General features: G+C 44.5%; 1 protein-coding gene and 1 non-coding gene across 3 annotated transcripts in view; both read left to right on the top strand.

Annotated features, from left to right (window-relative positions):
- The window catches only part of PTPRG (protein tyrosine phosphatase receptor type G), an 837,085-nt gene that overhangs the window by 733,967 nt on the left and 82,131 nt on the right, over positions 1-20,987 (top strand). For both annotated transcript variants that reach the window (XM_049777272.1, XM_049777271.1), the window contains exons 12-13: positions 1,244-2,018; positions 14,782-14,911. In XM_049777272.1, the coding sequence (XP_049633229.1) occupies positions 1,244-2,018; positions 14,782-14,911 (905 nt within the window). The remainder of the gene's footprint in view (positions 1-1,243; positions 2,019-14,781; positions 14,912-20,987) is intronic.
- Positions 15,981-16,087, top strand: LOC126015003 (U6 spliceosomal RNA). The gene has a single exon (XR_007497913.1). It is a non-coding gene; the product is annotated as a U6 spliceosomal RNA (small nuclear RNA).

Below are 20,987 nucleotides of genomic sequence, written 5' to 3'. Positions count from 1 at the left end.
TGTTGAGGAGTTTGCTCTTGGTGGTGCTCAGGGAATCAATCATATAGTAGACTTCTCACATGCAAAGCATATATGTTAACCTTCTGAGCTTCTCTTATCCCTTTGTCTTTGTTTTTGTTTTGCCACATTCACGAGTATTTGGGGGCTGTTTTGAATTCAGTGCTCAGAGAACTGTGATTTCCAGGATTGGCCTGAGGCTTCACTGATTCATGCCTCTGAGCCATTTCCTTAATCTTAGCATCTTTTGACCACTTACTCTTGTTTTGTTTTGGGACCACACCTGGTGATGCTCAGGGGTTACTCCTGGTTGTGCACTCAGAAATCGCTCCTGGTAATCTCACGGGACCATATGGAAAGCTGGGAATAGAACCAGGTCTGTCCAAAGTTGGCTGTATGCAAGGCAAGCACCCTACCACTGTGCTATCTCTCTGGCCCTTTTGAGTGAAAAACTGAGTTTGCTTTTCTAGTTAAGATTGCAAGTGGGCAGGGCTGGAGAGATAGCACAGTGGTAGGGCATTTGCTTTGCATGCTGAAGGACAGTGGTTCGAATCCACCATATGGTCCCCTGAGCCTGCCAGGGGCGATTTCTGAGCATAGAGTCGGGAGTAGCCCCTGAGCGCTGTTGGGTGTGACCCAAAAACAAAAACAAACAAACAAAAAAACAAGAAAAGATTGCGGGTGGGGCAAAGTAATAGCACAGTAAGCCTTTGCCTTGCATGTGGCTGACCTGTGTTTAATTTCTGAATCCTATTTGGTCCGAGAGCCAGGAGTAACATGAGTGAAATCAAGTGTGGCCCACCTCCTCACCCTCCCCCCTCAAATGATTTGGATGCCTGGGACAGAACGATATAGTACAGGGCATGCTTTGCACATGGCTGACTTGGATGTGATCCCCAGTACCCCATATGGTCTTCTGAGCACCGCCAGTAATGAGAACCGAGTACAAAGTCAGGAGTAAGCCCTGAGCACCACCAGGTATGGCCCCAAAACCTAAAAAGAATTCTTTTTTTTTTTTACACCTTGGATCCACATACCTTTAATTGTAAGGTCTCTAAGGCTAATGGTGAACAAACAGGAGCCACCTAAGGTTCCTTATTGTACCAAATTAGGGGACCCCTGAATAAGGTGAATGATTCATGAATGATACCCTCTGAGAGAGCACTACCTAATCCACTTGCCTGACATGTCTCTGCTTTCTCTTGTGTTCCCCCTTCTCCTTACCTGCCTGGATGCCCCATTCAAGCCCACAGCATCTCCTGCCTCCTCAGCCGACATGGCCCCCATCAGCTCGGGCTCCTCTACCTGGACCTCCTCTGGTATCCCCTTCTCTTTTGTCTCTATGGCGACTGGCATGGGCCCCTCATCCAGTGGCAGCCAGGCGACCGTGGCCTCGGTGGTCACCAGCACGCTCCTGGCCGGCCTGGGGTTCGGTGGCGGTGGCATCTCCTCTTTCCCCAGCACCGTGTGGCCCACACGACTCCCCACAGCTGCTGCAGCCAGCAAACAGGGGGGCCGGCCTGTGTTGGCCACGACAGAGTCTTTGGCTGCCTCAGGCCCTGATGGTGACTCTACTCCAACCAAGGACAACGAAGGGGCTGAGGAAGGAGGAAAGGACGAGAAGAGTGAGAATGAAGATGGAGAGCGGGAGCATGAGGAGGAAGGGGAGAAAGACTCTGAGAAGAAGGAGAAGAGTGGGGTGACCCACACGGCCCACGAGCAGAATCAAACCCAACCTACCCCCAATCCCTCATCTCCCAATAGAACTGCCCAGGAGGGCGGACATCAGACTATACCTGGGCATGACTCCTATGCCAGCCCCACCGACCAGCCTGAAGACACAAGGGATGCCCACCCTACCCCGAACCCCGATTCTGTCCCCGCCACCCAAGTGCCCTCCACAGTCACAGAGGAATTTTATGAAGGAAGTGATCCCAAGAGGCCTGAAATGCCATCTAAAAAGCCTACGTCCCGAGGGGACCGATTTTCCGAGGATAGCAAATTTATCACTGTTCATCCAGGTGAGTGACTCCTTTTTCTGGCTAGGTTCCATACGACTGGGCAGTCGGGCCCTTTGCAAAAAATAATCGGGGTTGGGGATAAATATTCAGAAAGTGCTAAAATTGCCTGGATTCTTGCATGGCTTCTGATATCAAAGATAGGCGTAAGTCAGCCTGAGTGGGTGTGTCTATATTGTAATCAGAAAATCTGCCCTTTTATTTTTTTATTTGTTTTTTTTTTTTTTTTTTGGTTTTTGGGCCACACCCGTTTGACGCTCAGGGGTTACTCCTGGCTATGTGCTCAGAAATCGCCCCTGGCTTGGGGGGACCATATGGGACGCCGGGGGATCGAACCGCGGTCCTTCCTTGGCTAGCGCTTGCAAGGCAGACACCTTACCTCCAGCGCCACCTACCCGGCCCCATATCTGCCCTTTTATTATTGGGCCAATAACTGTGGTCTTCATGTTTATTTCTTGGCAAAATATTACATGCCTCAGAATAACTCCAGGGACTTAAGTGAGGCAAGGAGGTAAATTAACAAAAATCACTTCTAGCTTTAGTAGATTCATTAAGATTTTATTGTTAATTCATTTATTCAGCAATTTATTTATTTATTAAGGGCCTCCTTCCTTCCTTCCTTCCTTCCTTCCTTCCTTCCTTCCTTCCTTCCTTCCTTCCTTCCTTCCTTCCTTCCTTCCTTCCTTCCTTCCTTCCTTCCTTCCTTCCTTCCTTCCTTCCTTCCTTCCTTCCTTCCTTCCTTCCTTCCTTCCTTCCCTTCCTTCCTTTCCCTTCCCTTCCCTTCCCTTCCCTTCCCTTCCCTTCCCTTCCCTTCCCTTCCCTTCCCTTCCCTTCCCTTCCCTTCCCTTCCCTTCCCTTCCCTTCCCTTCCCTTCCCTTCCCTTCCCTTCCCTTCCCTTCCCCTCCCTCCCTCCCTCCCTCCCTCCCTCCCTCCCTCCCTCTCTCTCTCTCTCTCTCTCTCTCTCTCTTTCTTTCTTTCTTTCTTTCTTTCTTTCTTTCTTTCTTTCTTTCTTTCTTTCTTTTCTTTCTTTTCTTTCTTTTTTTTTTTTTCTTTGATTTTTGGGTCCCACCGGCAGCACTCAGGGGTTACTCCTGGCTCTACACTCAGAAATCGCTTTTGGCAGGCTTGGGGGACTATATGGGATGCCGAGATTCTTGCATCCTTCTGCATGCAAGGCAAATGCCCTACTCCATGCTATCTCTCTGGTCCAGGGGGGGGTGTTCTTTTTTATAACTAAAACCCAACTATGAAAATGTTTGTAATCATGGTGTTTAAATAAAGATATTTAAAAATAAAAATAAATAATAAAAAATAAAGGAGCGGACAAATTGTAGCAGACAACTAGAATGCACACCAGGAAGTTAAGGTTCAAACATGACAAGCTAGAATTCAGCCAAGAAAAGCTGGATATTGAGAGATGGTGAGAGAAAGTCAGAGATCCATCCTGACTAAAATGGGTACCTTCAGCCAGGGATGGGGATTAGCAGTAGCCTTGCGGTATGTGCTATCCTGGGTTAGCTTCCTGGTACTGCCAAAAAGATAATAAAAGATAAATGAAGGACCACTCAGGAAAAGTATTATTTATATTGAAACTTAAATAAGAGGTTCCAAGATTGGGGAGAGTTATCATTAGCTCATGGTTCTGGCTCAAGAAGCTGTGCTTTCTATATAGAAGCCATTGGATTGAAGCTACCAATTTATGAAGGGTGTCATCCAATGAGTTGCTTGGTTCATAGATGGGGAGGCCCAAGCATAGCGGTCTGAGTTCCCCAATGAGGCTGTGGAGATCCCTCCCCACCCGCAAAGAATGATGGGTAATGTAATGGAGTTGCTCTCTGATATGCTCAGATCTTAATGAACCACCCTGATAGTTTCAGCACAGGAGCTGTGAGCATGAGGGGGTTGTTATTGTTGTGAGGGATTTTCTTAATAAGAAATTCTTTCTTTTGCCAGACTACAAGATGTTTAGCAACAATTTTTTTTGCATCTAAGCTGTTGTGGAGTTATAAGAGTGCAAAAAAAAAAGCAACTGGTAAATATTTATTTGCTTTTGCACTTGTAAACATTAAAATTCATCTAAAGCTGAGATCTCGTATGTTAAGATACAACTTAGAATAAATTTTCATGTTTTCAATTACATTCCTCCTTAGAGCTGGTATGGACTTTTTTTTTTTTTTTTTTTTTAATGTGGGTTTCCAATGGGGATGGCTCTACTTGTCCTGGTTGTAGAGAAAAGTCCAGAATAGCCTTTTGCCTTTTGAAGACTTGCCTTTTCTTTTCTTTTCTTTTCTTTTTTGTTTGTTTGTTTGTGTGTGTGTATGAAAATATCAGCTTTATTCAGAGGACAAGACTGAAGCCAAAAGCCTCAGCATCAGTTCCAGCCTAAAGCCCCTCCCTTCCACAAACCCTTGTCTTTATACCCCAGAATCAGGTACCACCCAATGGTGGGATCAGAATCAGGTACCACCCTAGGGTGAGAGCAGAATGCCAGGTTACACCCTAGGGTAGGGCACAATCACCAATCAGAATAGGGTCAGTAACATAATAACCCCATTGAAGAAAGCCTTTCCTTCAAAAGAGATGTTTTCTTTAAGAATTACTTGTGAGAAGGTTGAATCTCTTGCAAATGAAGAAACCAAAGAGCTATTTAAGGAATATCCCATGTGTTGGTTACTGGACTAACAATGGGACTAGAATATAGATTAAGACAGGCTTCACACTCCTGAGGTCTTTGTTCTAGTGAAGGTGCTTAAGTATATGTCAGTAAAAAATTTCCTGATTAGTGTAACTAATGAGCCATTAGTGCTCAGGAATGAGTGTGGTTGAGGATCTACTGTTGGAAGAATGACTTCTTACAGAATCCATGAAGCCATGAGCCTTCGTGGCTATAGAACGGGCAAAGTCAGAGTCCCCACAATGAGGTCTGGTTTGGCTCAATCCAGGAAGCTTCAGAGACTGTGCATCAAACTCAGAAGAAGAAACCAAGATAAATTCAGTTCTAGGCCAGAGTAAGGACACGGCCAGAGTGAGGATTTGATTCTGATTGAAATGGGAAGTCTGGATTTTAGCAAGAGAGCAACTCTTTAGTTGCTTTTAGTCAAGGTTTATGAAAGGTCATGTGGGTTCCTATGTAAATTATATAGGGGAGAAAAGAATGGAGGGAACAGGCTAGTTATAGTTAGGAAGTGATAGTGGCGAAGGGCTAGAGCAGTGACTTAAGGCAGAAATTCCACAAATTCTACAAATTCCACAGCAGTTACATCACAATCTTTATCCCATTTTCTCCTTAGTTGCTTCTGACTGCTTGGTGCTTATTAATGAAGTGAAATTACCAGCACCTTAATATTATTGGTGACTTCTCTCCTGGCTTTACACTCAGAAATCGTTCCTGACAGGCTTGGGAGACCATATGGGATGCTGGGGAATGAACCTGGGTCTGTCCTGGGTTGGCTGCAGGCAAGGCAAATGCCCTACCACATGCTATCACTCTGGCCCCTATTGGTGACTTTTAAAAAGATTCTAGATGTATGTTTCTCTAAAATGTTGCACATTTATTTTTTTCTTCACATTGAATAAAAAACAAAATATTAATTAGTATTAGTCTTTTGTCCAAAAAGTGCACTGTTTTAGATTATAAACTATATTTCTACCGCCATGTTCAAAAGGCTTATTTAAATTCCCTGATGTTGGATAACACCTTTTAAGCCTTGAGTAGAAGAAATGCTTCTAAAGAAGTGACAAACGGGCCAGATTGATAGTATAATATATAGGACACTTGCCTTACACACAGCTAACCAGGGTTTGATCCTTGGCATCCCGTATGGTCCTCCAAACCTTCCAGGAGTAATTCTGGAATGCAGAGGTAGGAGTAACACCTGACGCCTCTTTTTGAGCTATGTCAGGCATAGCCTAAATACCTGGGGGTGGGAGGGAATAAAATAAGTGGCAAACTGAGACACTTAGAGAAATTAGGTTGAAACTACCAATTAGTGTAGGCCATGTGTTGGACATTAGGCTGTGGTAACGATTGTAGAAAATTAGATAGAAATAACCTCACTGAAGAGAGGCCACTTATTTTGATGTAAGTGACTGTTCAAAGTCACAATCCTAGAGTGAGAGAATGAGGTTTATATACAGAATCTCTCTTTGTTTTTTGTTTTTGTTTTTGGGTCACACCTAGTAGCACTCAGGGGTTATTCTCAGCTCTACGCTCAGAAATCGCTCCTGACAGGCTTGGGGGACCATATGGGATGCCGGGATTTGAACCACCGACTTTCTGCATGCAAGGCAAACCCCCTACCTCCATGCTATCTCTCCAGCCCCCAGAATCTCTTTTTTTTTTAATAAAAAAATTATTTTATTGAGATCAATGTGAATTACAGGTCTTTCACAGTTATATTTAAGGTACATAGTGGCAGTGAATTAGGGCCATTCCCACCACCAGTGTTGACCTCCCTCCACCATAGTTTCCAGTATGCATCCCATACCTTCACCCTTAGCCCCCTGGACTGCTCGTGTAACAGGTTCCTTTTGTGTATAGCTTGTTGTAGTTTGGGCCTCTTGACAGAATCTCTATTTTTACTTGTATTTAATTTTACTTATTATCTTTTTTTTTAATGGAATCTGCCAAACTAAAGACAGCTTTCCACCAGGTAGCAAAGAATCGCTGTTAGTAGCCAATTGGATTACACATACTATAGTTTCAACTGACCTGGAAGCTGATCAGAAGTCTCAGAAGCCTATGTGTACTCATTATATCCTTTACCACCTGTCCCTGGGATCTGTTTTGTGGGAAGCTCTCAGCCACCTGTACTAGTAAACCCAATATGGTCTCTTCTTCAAGCGCACATCATATATGTGGGAGTGGCATTCCTGAAGCCATTTGATGCAATATAATGGTCTAGGGGTGATAAAAAAATACAGCAGGTTTCTAGGGTAAGCACAGACTTCAAACTTAGGATTCTGTGCCAGTGGTTCCAGTTTTATTTCCTTAAATTAGAGAAACATTGCACATTTTCAGACTAGTAAACCCACTATGTTCATTCACAGTATGTGTATGGCCTATTAAACTGAGATAGGGCACAGGTAGGTTGTCCCAACAACTGAACCAGTTCTCTACTGTAAACCAGAATGAACTATACCCTCTTCCAGCACCTGGAGTCTTTTAGAAAAAATACCCAGTACCTCTTTGTACCAACCACCCTCAGATCTTTTAGGAACCCAGCTAGAATGCTTGAATTATGGCAATAGTAATGCCATTGATTAACATGCATTTCCCAATGACACTGTCTTACGAAAGGCAACACTGTGTTATGTTACTTGCCATACAACACTCTGATGAGAGCTGGACATGTCTTGTAGCTCTCAGGCCAGAGAGGAAATGAGACTGAGAACTTGATTACCAAGGGTACCAACACAGTCCGCAGTATTACCACCCTGTAGAACTGACCCACACAGTACTAACAGGTTCTGGGCCTTGTTCCCTAAGTGGAAAAGACAGATCATTTAAGTGTTAGTTGAACTATCAAGTGAATATTTTAATGTAGGCTTTTCAAAAGATGGCAGTTTTCTATTTAGGGCAGAAGTTTTTAAACAAGAAGGTATTTCCTTCTTTCCCCTGCTGTTATCAGACCCTGAAAACTCCGTGGTTATGACTAGGGAGGGGGCACTACTGGTCTTTGGTAGGTAGAGAATAGGCATGTATGGAATATTATCCTCTGCATACAGATCCATGCCACAACAAAGAGTTAACTGGTCCTAGAGAATTTCCAGATTGAAACCCTTATAGTAGGAAGGGGTTTGCTTGGAAAAAAAAAAAGAGCAGTTATTATTAATGAAGGGGTTAAAAATAAATTCTACAGGACTGGAGAGATAATACAACAGATTATCTGATGTTTGCCCGGCCTACAACTATACTGGGTTTGATTTCCAGCATCCCATATGGTTCCCCACAGCCTGCCAAGAGTGATTTCTGAGTGCAGAGCCAGGAGTAAACCCTGAGTACCACTAGGTTTTGAGCACCTCTCCTCACCCCAAATTTAAAAAATAAAAGACAGAGTATGGGGTTAAATCTGCAGGAGGGTCTAGAGTGTAGAACAGTACAGCGTACTTTATTTAAAATCAATCACAGAGGTCAGTCATTTATTTTGCATGCAGCCAACCCGAGTTCAGTCCTAAAATCACATGTAATTTCCCCAAGCACTACCAGGACTGATCCCTAAGCACAGTCAGGTATAAACCTGAGCATTTCCAGGTATCCCTCAAACCAATCATTTTCTATCATTATCATCATCATCAATCACTGAGCGTGTACTCACAATGTCAACAACAGCTGGTAGTGTTTTCTTAGGTTGTGACACTGGTTTAAGTGACTGCAAGGAGTTCCTGGGAACTTTGTCCTTTGATCTTTCTCCCTGGAGGTATCTTGTCCTTTCAAGGTTCTGTGTCCTAGGGAGTGGAGTGATGGAGGATTCTGTAACCTAGGACAGATTGTTTATCACCTGTGTGGGAAAGCCAGTCCAGAACCAGCAAGTTTCCATTGAGAAGCAAGATGCTGTTAGAAGAGCAGCATCTCTTGGCTGGGTGCTCTGAGCTCTGCCTGATTCACAGGACTCTAGGATGCTGCAGTGAAGTGATTAGGCAGCCAAGGGCAGGCCAAGCTCAGCCATGTTCATGGAGCTTGAAAATAAACACCCTCTATTCATTAGACACCCTCTATTTCCAATACTTAATAAAAAAACAATTGGAGAGACTGTAGGTTGGGTTAATTAAGTGCTGTGAAGTCATGCAGAGCATTTATTCCCAATGTGGTTTGTGGCACCAGGAATGGTTTTATGCCCTGGCTCTGGCAAGTAATGGCAACACTATTCTGTGATTCCCTGAATAATAAAAATAAAGGCAGCTTCTTTTTCTGACCAAGAGTGGGTGCCTTACCCTTTGGCCAACACTAGGAAGGCTGCTGTCCAAAAATGAGACCAGAAGTGCAGCAGTACACGCAGAGTAACTATTGGCGAGGAAATGGAGAAATTAAACCTTTCTGCCTGTTGGTAGGAATGTTAAATGATAAGGGGATGCACTGCTGTTACTTAGTTAAAAACAGGGCCAGGGAGATTGTACAGCATGTAAGTAGTTTCTGTTGTACACAGCTGATGTGGGTTTCAACCCCAACCCACATATAGTTCCTAGAACCCTGCCAGGTTTGACCCCTGAGTGCCAAGACAAGAGTAAATCTTGAGCAACACCAGACATGGTCCAAACCCTCACCTCTCAAAAAACAAAACAAAACATAGAGTCATAGAGATGTACAGGAGCTCTGGTGCTATCCTTGCTTATAGCTGACCCCAGTTTGATCCCCAGCACTAGCATAATCTTCTGGACACTAAAAAGATAAGCACAATGCCAGGAGTAGTCCTTAGCACTTCTGGGTATGGCATAAGCCCTGAGCACTGACAGGTATGGCCCCAAACAAAACACACACACACACAACAACAACAACAACAACAACAAAGATGGGCCGGAGCAGTGGCGTGGAGGAGTAAGGTGTCTGCTTTGCCGGTGCTAGCTTCAGACAGACCATGGTTCAATCCCCTGACATCCCATATGGTCCCCCAAGCCAGGAGCGATTTCTGAACGCATAGCAAGGAGTAACCCCTGAGCATCACCGGGTGTGGCCCCAAAAAAACAAAAATGTAAATAAATAAATAAGAGACAAATATATGATGGCACCAATAGGAACCACCTAAAGTAATTCAAGCCTTAGAGATGAGATGAAGAATGGTAGTTGTAGAATCTAAGGGATGGAGATAGGAATAGGGAGAGGCAGTTGTTTACAGAGTACTGGGTTACAGTTTTGCATATGAATAACAGTTAATGTAGATTCACAGCAATGAATATACTTAACACTATTGAACTGTATTCTTTGAAGCATTTAAGATGATGTTTTATGTTTATGGTCTTTCTCACCATAGTTTGGGGGAGAAACCACCCCAGCAGTACCCTTGGGTGCTTGAGAGGCCACTCTCAGAGATACATGGCCCTGTTATATATGCCCCATGGTTCAGTACTTGGGCTTTGAAGTGTTGGGGGTACCAAGACAATACTCCGTGGCTGAGGGGTACAAGCAAATGGTGGCAAGAATTAAACTCGGGTCTCACATAGGACGAGGCCTATGATCTAGCCCTTAAGCTACCTCTTCACCCCCTTTCCCTTCTGTTTCTTTTTTCAAGAGTAGCTATCTTAATTCATTGACTTATTACTATTTTGGCTTTCAGTGGTACTCAGAGATCATACCCTGTGGTGCTCTTTATAGTGCCAGGGATCGAACCTAAATTACCTACATGCTGAGCACATAGGGCATGGAGTCTTCTCTAGGTACGATGGGGTGATTTTTAATATTTTTATTATTATTTTTAAATATTAAAGCACTGTAATTTTGACATGATTATTCATCATTAACTTTCAGGTATACAATCTTCCAACAATACCCATTCCCCCTACTATGGACTTTCCTCCAGGAGCGTCTTCAGGTTTTCTTCCAGCTCCCAGCCAGCCTCCTTATTAGGCACATTTTCAGTTTGATTACTATAGTTTGAGTCTCATGCTCACAGCATTTTTGGCTCTGTAATTTACATATGTGCATCTATGGCTGGTTTTTCATGAGTTGCATTTACAACAAACGCAGTCAGGTTGCCCAGGATGGATCCTGGCTATAGACCTTTGCCTGTTTAGAGTAGAGCATTCGTATCTTTCTCGAGAATTGCAAGCATCCTGCTTTCCCTCTGTCTGTAGTTGCCTCTTGGATCTCTACTCTGAGTTCTGACAACACAGGAGTTGTCCTGAAAAGGCTCTGGGTGTGGGGAGTGCTTCAGACTGTCCGTGTGATGGAGCGCTGCCGGCAGCATTTATAGTACATTGTACTTCGTTTTTATTTGCTTCTACTGGGATGAGAGCCAAACCAGTAAAAGGCAAACAGCATTAATTCAGTGATGACATATGCCACTGAAAACTGTTTTTCTTTTCTTTTTTTTTTTTTTAAATATTTTTAAAAAGCAGAATGGAGACACTGTACTTCGATTCAGCTGGAGTCAAAATGGGGAGGGGGACAGGCGGTGGGTGATGGGTTGGTTTCATCTTCCCCACCCCAGCACTGCTCTGAGAGAGTTGCCCGAACCTCTTCCTCTGAAGCAAGTGAAAGACAAGCTCTCTCCTTTTCCTTCTCCTTCTCCTTCCCCATCTCCATTCCCTTCTCTTTCTCCTTCTTCCTCCTTCATCTTCTGTCTTCTGCTTTTCTCTTTCTCCTCCTTCTTCCCCTTCTTATTTCCTTCCTTTCCTCCTCCTTTTTCTTCTCCTCCTGCTCCTTCTGAGTCCTTGCCCTGTTTGGCTCCCAACCCTGAATCTCCAGGGCCTTCTTCTGCACCCCATCTCCTCTCTGAAAGGACCACTTATTGGGAAAATCCTCTTAGAACAAAAATAGCCTTTTCCCTTGAGCCTGGTCCCAGGTTTATTAAACTGTGATAGTTCCTTTTGATTATGAGGCATTTTATTTATTTATTTTAGTTTGGGCACTCCAGCCAGTTTGAGGTATTGGGGGGGGGGGTCACTTCTGGTGGTGCCAAAGGGAGCATGTCTTGCCAAGTATTAAACTCATTTGCATTACATGCAAAATATGTATTTCGTCTTCCAGATTCATTTGCTTAACCCCTAGATGATTTAAGCACTACATTCCCCCTTGCTCCTTGAGACTCAGAAATCCTGGAGTGGCCACAGTGAACTCTTTTAAAGATGCAGAAAGAGCACAGGCTCTTCCAGTAAGTTTTTAGAGATTAACAGAGTGAGGGGCAATTTTAGCCAAGGATCCTTCCCAGGGTTCTAGGATGAGTAGGACATTGAGTTTACACCCCACTCGTCCCATCCCTTCCAGAAACCTGCCATGTAGTAAGAAAGAATCAAGTCCTACAAGGAGCTGGCCAGCGAGACCTGACCTGGCTGGCTACAGAGTGCAACCCTTTTGTCAGGCTTTGTACTAAGGTAGTTAAGCTCCTGTGTCACCGCCTTTTCCAACAACCGCCCACTCCAACAGTTGATAATTGCCTGCTGTGGGCTGCTTCCTGCTGGAGCCCTGCAAATTTATTCTCATTTGCGTTTCTGGTTTCTCTGCCTACTCACCAGGGCTTTGCAATATAAACATTATGTTAAGGGACACTATGCAAACCTGATCCTTTTTTTTTTTGCTGGGTGTACAACCCTGTAGAAGCATAACCTGCCCTTGGGACTAAAGCATTTGTTCATTTCAGCCTGCAATGTTGAAGAGCCCACTCACTCCATCTTCCCCTTCAGTCGGTGCTCTCTGTCCAGAAGGCTCATTCATCTCTCAGGTCACACTCTACCAATCCTCTGGCTAGGATAGCGACCCTATCCATATTTCTCTTACTGTTTTGTTTTGTTTGGGGGGAGTATACCCATCAGCTATCAGGGGTCACTCCTCGCTCTGCACTCAGAACTCACTCCTGGCAGGCTCAGGGGAATATGGGATGCCAGGAATTGAACCAGAGCCCATCCTGGGTCAGCTGCGTACAAAGCAAATGCCCTATCAGTGAGCTATCTCTCTGCCCCATCCGTTTTGTTCTATATTTGTTTATATCTGCCTCCCCCTTTAAGGAATTCTAGCCTGTGTCCACAAAGCCATTCTTCTCTGATGTTCTGCTGCACCCCCTCCTCGGGCACCCTGTTCAGCACCCAGGTCGGGCTTGACAAGCAGCTGATTGATGGAAGGTGCTGGAAGTAGGAGCCACAGTGCAAAGGGCTTGATCCTATTAGGAAGGCTCTGTGAACAGTGAAGTACTTTTTTGGTTTTGAACAAGAGCCTGGTTTGCCTGCATCTGTCTTACCTGCAGGCCGAGTGTGACCAGGCCCTTCTGTTTTCATGATTCTGTGCATGAGTCAGCCAAGGGGGATGGAGGTCAAATAGCTACTATGAACTCTGGTGCAAAACATGACACACTTCTTTGATACGTAGGAGCAAATTTTGACTAAAAATCTGCTTTAGGCCAGTTGGGTTTTTTTTTTTTTTTTTGGTTTTTGGGCCACACCCTGTGCCGCTCAGGGGTTACTCCTGGCTATGCGCTCAGAAGTTGCTCCTGGCTTCTTGGGGGACCATATGGGACGCCGGGGGATCGAACCGCGGTCCGTCCTAGGCTAGCGCAGGCAAGGCAGGCACCTTACCTCCAGCGCCACCGCCCGGCCCCAGTTGGGTTTTTTTTTCTCCTACCCAGCTCTCCTTCTTCAGGTGGAAATACATCCTAATGTCCCTCCTGCACAGCGACAAGAGGCTGTCTGCATGTAAATTCAGTTCTGCACAGAGGACTGTTCTGAGCATGCCCCCTGCATGTGCAGTTTCAAGGCTCTCTGGCCAGTTACCCTTGGAATTCTCACCTGCTGCCTCTCTGGATTCCCTCCACACACCTGTACTCCTCCCAGCCCCACCTGCCCCTATGCTTGATTTGAACCATCTGGAGGTTTCCAGATCTAACCCACTGTATAAGAAAGAAAAAGGTTTTCTGCCAAATGACTCCCCAAGACTCGAAAACATTCCAGATCCTGAGAGACAGAGTCTGCTGCTTAGGTATGTGATATTGGTTGACTGGAGAGAACTGAACTCTCTTTGGCTAACCCTAACCTGTGTCTATTGAGAGGCAGAAGTGAACTTGGAGCAGCATAAAGCACTGACTCCATCTCTGGATGGATAAGACAGAGGAGAAGCTCAGGAAGATAACGGGTCCAAAATGAAGATCAGATGTAAAAAAAAAAACAGATTTTTTGGTCCTGAAAAGATAGTACATGGGTTAAGGTGTTTGCCTTGCATGTGGTTTGAATCCCCTGTACCACATAGAATTCCCCTGAGTAGCATTGAAGGCTCACTCCCGAGCCCAAAGCTTGGAGTTACCCCTGAGAACAAATAAATCAGCTCTTTTGGGGTCTGGAGTGGAGTGATTACTGAAGACAGAAGCTTCCAGATGCTTCTTCTGGAATATGCTGCTGTTCCTGTTCAGAATGGCTGTTGAGATCCAGACAGAACTATCACTTGTTTGGCCTGAATACTTCACTCCATCTTTCTAGGAGACTGGGAGCCCACATTTGGACTGTCCTCCAACCATCATTCTTTTAGGGAGATGCTTTTTCTGATGCACCTCTCGGTGGTTGCCTGATGCAGATATGCCTGAAGGAATTAGACAAAAAAAGCTACATGAGCTCTGTAGTCAACTGGGGTTCTCTGAGGAAAACCTCTTTGGCTGCTCCTGCCATATGGACCAGAGAGCATGAGTGGCCTGCAGAAAAACAATGCCACCCTCCCATTCCTACCCCACCCGGTCCTTTCCAGGGGTGCATTTGTGCTGCCTTGCTATGTGAACCCAAGTAGGTATGAGGGGCTACTCAGAGCCTGTCTCTCCTTGGAAAAAGACTGAATGTCTTCAGCACAGTACAACATCCTCTGTACCATATGTAAAGAGTGCACATCCATGTAGTGGCAACATGGACCCTGCATAATAGGCCCCTTTGGGTCAGGACTTCAGGGGAAGCAGTGCTGACTGGCCCACACCTGCTGTCAGGCAGCACAGAGCATTGAGAGCTTCATTAAAGTACCAATCTATGTGCTTCATTCTGCAGAACTCAAACCCTTTCCAAATGGGAGCAGAATTCTGCCTCATGCTCTGGCTCCTGCCCCACTCGCTCACTGCTGTGCCCTTAATTGGCCTGGTTTCTTTTGCAGAAGAAAAGAACACCTCTGGGATAAGCCGCACTTCTCCAGGCAGGATGGAATGGATCATCCCTCTGATTGTGGTATCAGCCTTGACCTTTGTGTGCCTCGTCCTTCTCATTGCTGTGCTAGTTTACTGGAGGTGAGTAGGTCTGTGGGCTCTTGGAAGGGAGGAAGGGGAGGGAGCCAGGAGGTCCTGCTGTGAGCTCAGCATGCTGCCCTGGGAACATCCAGCCCATGGAAAGGAGAACCACGACTTTGGCATCAATGCAGGTAAAAACCATTTCAGTGTTTCAACACCTGGGAGACTCACCTGTATATGAAAGAGGGCCAGCATGGTTAAGATCAGGCACCAAGGGTGAGCTCCTGGGCTTTAAGGATGTGATAGGGCTGTGGCTGGGAGTCAGGGAAATTCAGGTTCAAATCCCAGCCCAGCAGCTTGCAACCTTCAAGTCCCACAGTGAACTTTAATCGTTTCTGAACTGGCATGATGACTTCTGACACATTTCCCAGCAGTTTCAAGTTCTCTGAGAACATGTTTCGCTTTGTTTTCAACACTTAACTCCTCTTGCTCTTTAATTTTTAATTGTTTTCTTAGCCATTTGCTTAAAACTGGGCAATGAGGGGGAAATGAGCAGATTATATGACATTTAATATGCATAAGGGAAAAAATAGCTGACTGGAAGCCATCCTTATGTTGTGATAGTTCTTGAACTGGTTCCCTGGTTCCCATGGGAAGCCTGCAGCTTCTATTTAGAAGTATTTCCTTCAGCCCTGCTTAGTTGAATGAACTCAAGGCCAACTGGCCCACTTGGCTGGCCTGGCTGCCTTCACTTCTTCAAATGTTTCTGCCCTTTCTTTAACAAGCTTCCTTCGTTATGAAAATGGATCAAGTTATTCCTTCCTCCCCCCTTTTTATTTATTTTAGAGTCCCAATCTATGTGAAGGAACATTGTGCTAGGAGCTGGTGAGACAAAACTGAGCAAACTAAGGGCCTAGGATATCAGCTATAGATCTTTTGCCTTGCATATATAGCTTTATTCCCCATAATGCAAAACAATAATAGCAACAATAATGATAATGTGGACAAAATAAACAAAAAATATCATTGAATTATGGTTTTACACCGTAGTGGCGGAGAGAAGCAATAAGGAAATAAATAAAATGTATACATTTCAGATGGTATTATGTATATTATAGAAAATAAAGTCGTGCTCGCTTCGGCAGCACATATACTAAAATTGGAACGATACAGAGAAGATTAGCATGGCCCCTGCGCAAGGATGACACGCAAATTCGTGAAGCGTTCCATATTTTAAAGGGGGCCGGAGAGATAGCATGGAGGTAAGGCGTTTGCCTTTCATGCAGGAGGTCATCGGTTCGAATCCCGGCGCCCCATATGGTCCCCCGTGCCTGCCAGGAGCAATTTCTGAGCCTGGAGCCAGGAATAACCCCTGAGCACTGGTGGGTGTGACCCAAAAACCACCAAAAAAAAAAAAAAAAAAAAAAAAGAAAATAAAGTCAAGAAACAGAAAGGTTTGCTAGGGTTTAGAGGTGGAATAGCTAAAGGCCTAATATTTGAGCAAAATACTAAAGGAGAAGGAAGTTAAGTGGCTTCAACTGGAGCAAATTTCAAGCAGAAGAAATTGCCAGTGTGAAGCCATTTCCTGACTAACAAGAAGTCATTGTGGTTGGAGCTCTGAAGAATAAACGGTAGATGGAGGTGCAGAATCCAGAAAGAAACAGGATATAGATAGGGGTTGGATTATATTCAGCATGAGAGCCATTATAAATTCACTGTTCTTTATTTTTGAGTCAGGTTTTGCACAGAAGAGTATTAAGATCTGCCATCAGACTTCCTTAGTGGCTGTGTTGCAAAGAGATGGAGGAAGGGCAGGGACAGCAAGACCAGGCAGGATGGGACTGAATTAATCCAAAGTAGGAGATGATGATACCTCAGAGAAGGGTTGCCATGTTGGAGATGGGAATCAATGGGACAGAGATATATTTTGAAGGATCAGAGTAGATCCTCAGTAGATTGGAGCAAAGGGATATGGAAAGATCATCTCAGGTTTTCTCAGACATCTTAACAGTAAAACATTAATGCCACAGACCAACTTGAACAAGAATTACATGTGTTTTAGATAAGAGCTTTTGAACACAAAAGGTCATCTCTGTCATCTCTGCCCCAAGAAAAATAAGTTGATAAATGATATTTGTCTGGACCTATTAACTGAGTCTGTCTACTGTCCTTTACCTGCTTTGTAGAGTGACTAAAGGTCAATAAGCCCATCTCTTTTTGTTTTTGAATCACACCTTACACTGACTCTTTGCTAGCTCAGGAATCACTCCTGACAGGACCTGGAGATTAGATAGGATGCCAGGGACCAAACATAAGTCAGCCACATGCAAGGCAAGCGCTCAACCCACTGTACTATCAATCTGGCCCATCAAACAATCTCTTCAGTCTTCTTTTGCAGTTGATTGTGGCCACAAAACTCTCCCTAAAAGGGGCTGGAGTACAGCTAGTGGGGTACTTGCCATGCACACAGCCAACCCAGGTTTAATTCCCAGCAATCCCATTTGGTTTCTGGAGCAGAGCCAAAAGTAACCCCTGAACACCTTTGGGTGTGGAACAAGAGACAGAGAGGTCCTCAGCTGCCCCAATATGGACCACCTGAGCTCAGAAGCCCCTAAAATGAGGTGCCTTGTTCTTAGCAGTTCTAGGAAAATAACTGCAGGGTAGTGTCTGATTGGCTCATCTTAGTCTTCTATGCTCTGCCCTGCCCAGAACAAGCTGCTCTGTCCAAGAACTTCAGATCACACAGTTAAGTAGACTGGATACCCAGTGATTCATCACAAGGGCTGTGTAAGGAATAAGTTTCTTCCACTTACTCCTTAGAGATAGCATCACCACTTTATATTGTTAAAAATCCTGGTCCAGAAGCCTGAGCAATAGCACACAGCATTAGTGTGTTTGCCTTGCATGTGGCCAACCTGGGATAGATCCAAGTTTGAAGACCCAAGTTTGATCCCATGTGATCCCTTGAGCCTGTCAGGAGCGATTTCTGAGTGCAGAGCCAGGAATAACCCCTGAGTACTGCCAGGTCTAGTCCAAAAACCAAAACAACAACAACAACAACAAAACTTGGTCAAAATGGAAAATATGTACTAGTATTAATACTTCACAATTAAAATGTATTTATAATGTTTTAAATACATGAATTTATTAGTATATTTTCAAACTTTTGTTTGGTCAGAACTTTAATTTTGCTTTTTTGCTTTTATTGGGTGTGAGAATGTTTGGACTACTCCCATCTCAGTGCTCAGGGAACCATATAGTACAAGGAAATGAACTGTGAGGCTTCCACATGAAAAGCATTATGTTTCAGCCCAATGAGCTCTTTCCCCAGCTTTCAACTAACAGGATCTTGAAAAATAAAAGTAATCAGAGCCTTAAACTATGTCTCATAGACCCGGATAGAAGCCTTTACCAAAAGCTTATTTGGTTTTTATCATGTTTTGTGGTTTGTGGTCTCCAAGTGGTGATCAGGCTTGATGGCCATGCCAGGGGTTTGGTGTTAGGGTCCAAGGACATGTGCTGCTCGGATCTGCAGTCACAGAGATTACTAGCCTGCTCCAGCAAAGGAAATTAATGCTGCCCCATTGTTTTTGTGTTTTGGAACCATATCTTTCAGCTATCAGGGGCTACTGCTGGTTCAGTGCTTAGGGACAACTCCTGGCAGCGCTTGTAGACCTCTCTAGCTATACCCAGCAATACTCTGGGGGAGGAGCATATGTGGTGCTGAAGTAGAACCAGGATTAGCTCTACGCAAGCACCTTAAACTGTGCTTGCATCCTATATGTCCCCAGCCAGGAACAATTTATGAGCGCAGAACCAGGAGTAACTTCTGAGTGACGCCAGGTGTGCCCCCTGCCAAAATAAATAAAACCCACCAAAAGAAAAACTCTACACTCTATCTCTAGTTCCTCAAACTTCAGGGACTCATACCCATCAGTGCTCAGGGACATCCCAGGCTACTTCTAGCAATGCTTGTAGGAACTATGTAGGATCAGGGATTGAAGTAGGGCTCCTGCATGCAAAGCATAGACTCCGTTCCATGGAGCCATCTGTCACTCAGTCCTTATCAAACTTTTTGTGCTGCTTCACAAAAGGGAGAAGCAGAAAATTTCTTCCAGCGCAAGGAAAAAAATTGACTTAGCATTAGGACAAATGAATTGGCTGTGCATGAGAAAAGCCTGGAGGGACAGGAACTTTTTTTTTCTGTTCACCTTTTATAAAAAATCATTAGTGTGAAAAAAAGCACTGGAGAACTCACACAGAAAATTGAGGGAATGCAGAAAAGCTGTGCATGTCCCTTTGGCCATGAGGTTTTGAAACTAGAACAAAAATCCTCTCTTGCTTTTTGAGACTCAGTAAGAGCAGCTGATTGAACAGACTTAATAGAAGCAAAGCATTGAAATGGTTTAGTCTGTTCCCTTAGGTGTGCCTGGTACAAACCCAGGACCTTCCTGGGGTGGCCATGTGGAACCCCTATAGTATTTTCACTTCCTGTCATTGGAATTTAATGGTTTGAAAAATAATAATAAAATAAGCCTGATGTCATTGAATTCTTTGGGAGGTGGGAGAAAAAAAAATCTATACATGGCATTGCTCAGGGTACTGAGCTGCTCCCAGCTTTATGCTTGGGAGAATCACTTCTGGTGGTGCTCAGAGGGCCATATGGTTCCAAGGTTCAAACCCTGATCTCCTGCATGCATCTCACTTACACAACCCATTGAACTGTCTATTCTCATGAGTTCTGCATTGCCGTGAATGTTTATTATAGATAAATGTAGTGCTCGCTAGTATTCAGAGTCTTTTTGTACTCCCAGGCACTATGCCAAGCACTTGGGTAAAACCCAATCTCATAGAGGACCCAGAATCTGAAGGTCTATTAACTTTCCCAGGGTCCTGTTGTAAATGTATTTGGAACATGGGATTGTCTCCATTCAATACTTGGGGTTGGGAGGTGAGAGGGAGAAGAGGCTTCAAGTGATAGCACAGTGGGGAAGGGCCTTTCTTTGCCTTGCACACAGTTGACCAGGGTTCGATCCCTGGCATTCCACATTGTTTCCTGAGCCTGCCAGGAGTTGTTTATGAGCACAGAGCCAGGAGTAATGCCTGAGAGCAAAAACTAACTAACTACAAAATCTAAAAATACTCAGGCTTATTTAACAACCCAAATAAGTGCTTCATACCTCTACACTGTAGAAGAGGAACTTGAGTGATGTTAAGCCAGGTCAAATGGTGCATGGAGTTAGTGGGCCAGGCCAACTGTGGGATTCACCTGTTTTCTCTGACCGTGAAAGGGAACAAACACTGCTTGGTGTATATTGTGAGCAAAACAGTGTGCAAAATACTCTGGCTTCTATGTTGGTCAGAAAGCACCCTTTTGTATTGATTAAAATATTTTCAAGGGCCGGGCGGTGGTGCTAAAGGTAAGGTGCCTGCCTTGCCTGCGCTAGCCTTGGACGGACCGCGGTTCGATCCCCCGGTGTCCCATATGGTCCCCCAAGCCAGGAGCAACTTCTGAGCACATAGCCAAGAGTAACCCCTGAGCGTTACCAGGTGTGGCCCAACCCCCCCCCAAAATAAAATAAAATAAAATAAAATATTTTCAAAATGTGTTGTACACAAGAAGGTACACAAACACACACATACACAAAACCAAAAAAAATTTGTTGATTCACAGAATTGAAACACCGAAATGTATCAGGCTAAGTTGGATTCACAAGTTGGTTTGTGTATCTCATTCGCTGGAATCTGCAAATTTTGGGCGATTTGGGGGGATTTTTCCAAAGGCCTCTGACTATTTCCATTTGGACCTCTGATCCATATTGGACTTACATCTCTTCCACTACCCACATTAGAGAAAGAGGAATTTCTGTAATGGTTTGAGGTCACCTCCAGCATGCAATCTCATCTCCTTCTCCAGAGTGTTTTTGTGGTGAGAAGGTTCAAGACTGGTTAGCCTGGGTCATCCCTTTAACTCAGGGGCCCTCTGTGAGGTCTTTACTATTGAAACCACATGCATTATTAGGGTTAATCACGGGGTGCTTTCCCACAGGGCTCATCATGGCTGGAAAGATGGCACTGGAAGCAATGCCAGGCAGACAGAAGAGTCCAGTGTCATTTCCAAAGAAACTGGTAACTT

Source organism: Suncus etruscus, chromosome 7 (assembly GCF_024139225.1).
Source record: "Suncus etruscus isolate mSunEtr1 chromosome 7, mSunEtr1.pri.cur, whole genome shotgun sequence".
Taxonomy (NCBI): Eukaryota; Metazoa; Chordata; class Mammalia; order Eulipotyphla; family Soricidae; genus Suncus; species Suncus etruscus.
Note: the sequence above shows the minus strand (reverse complement) of the source record. Positions and strands in the feature narration are given on the sequence as shown.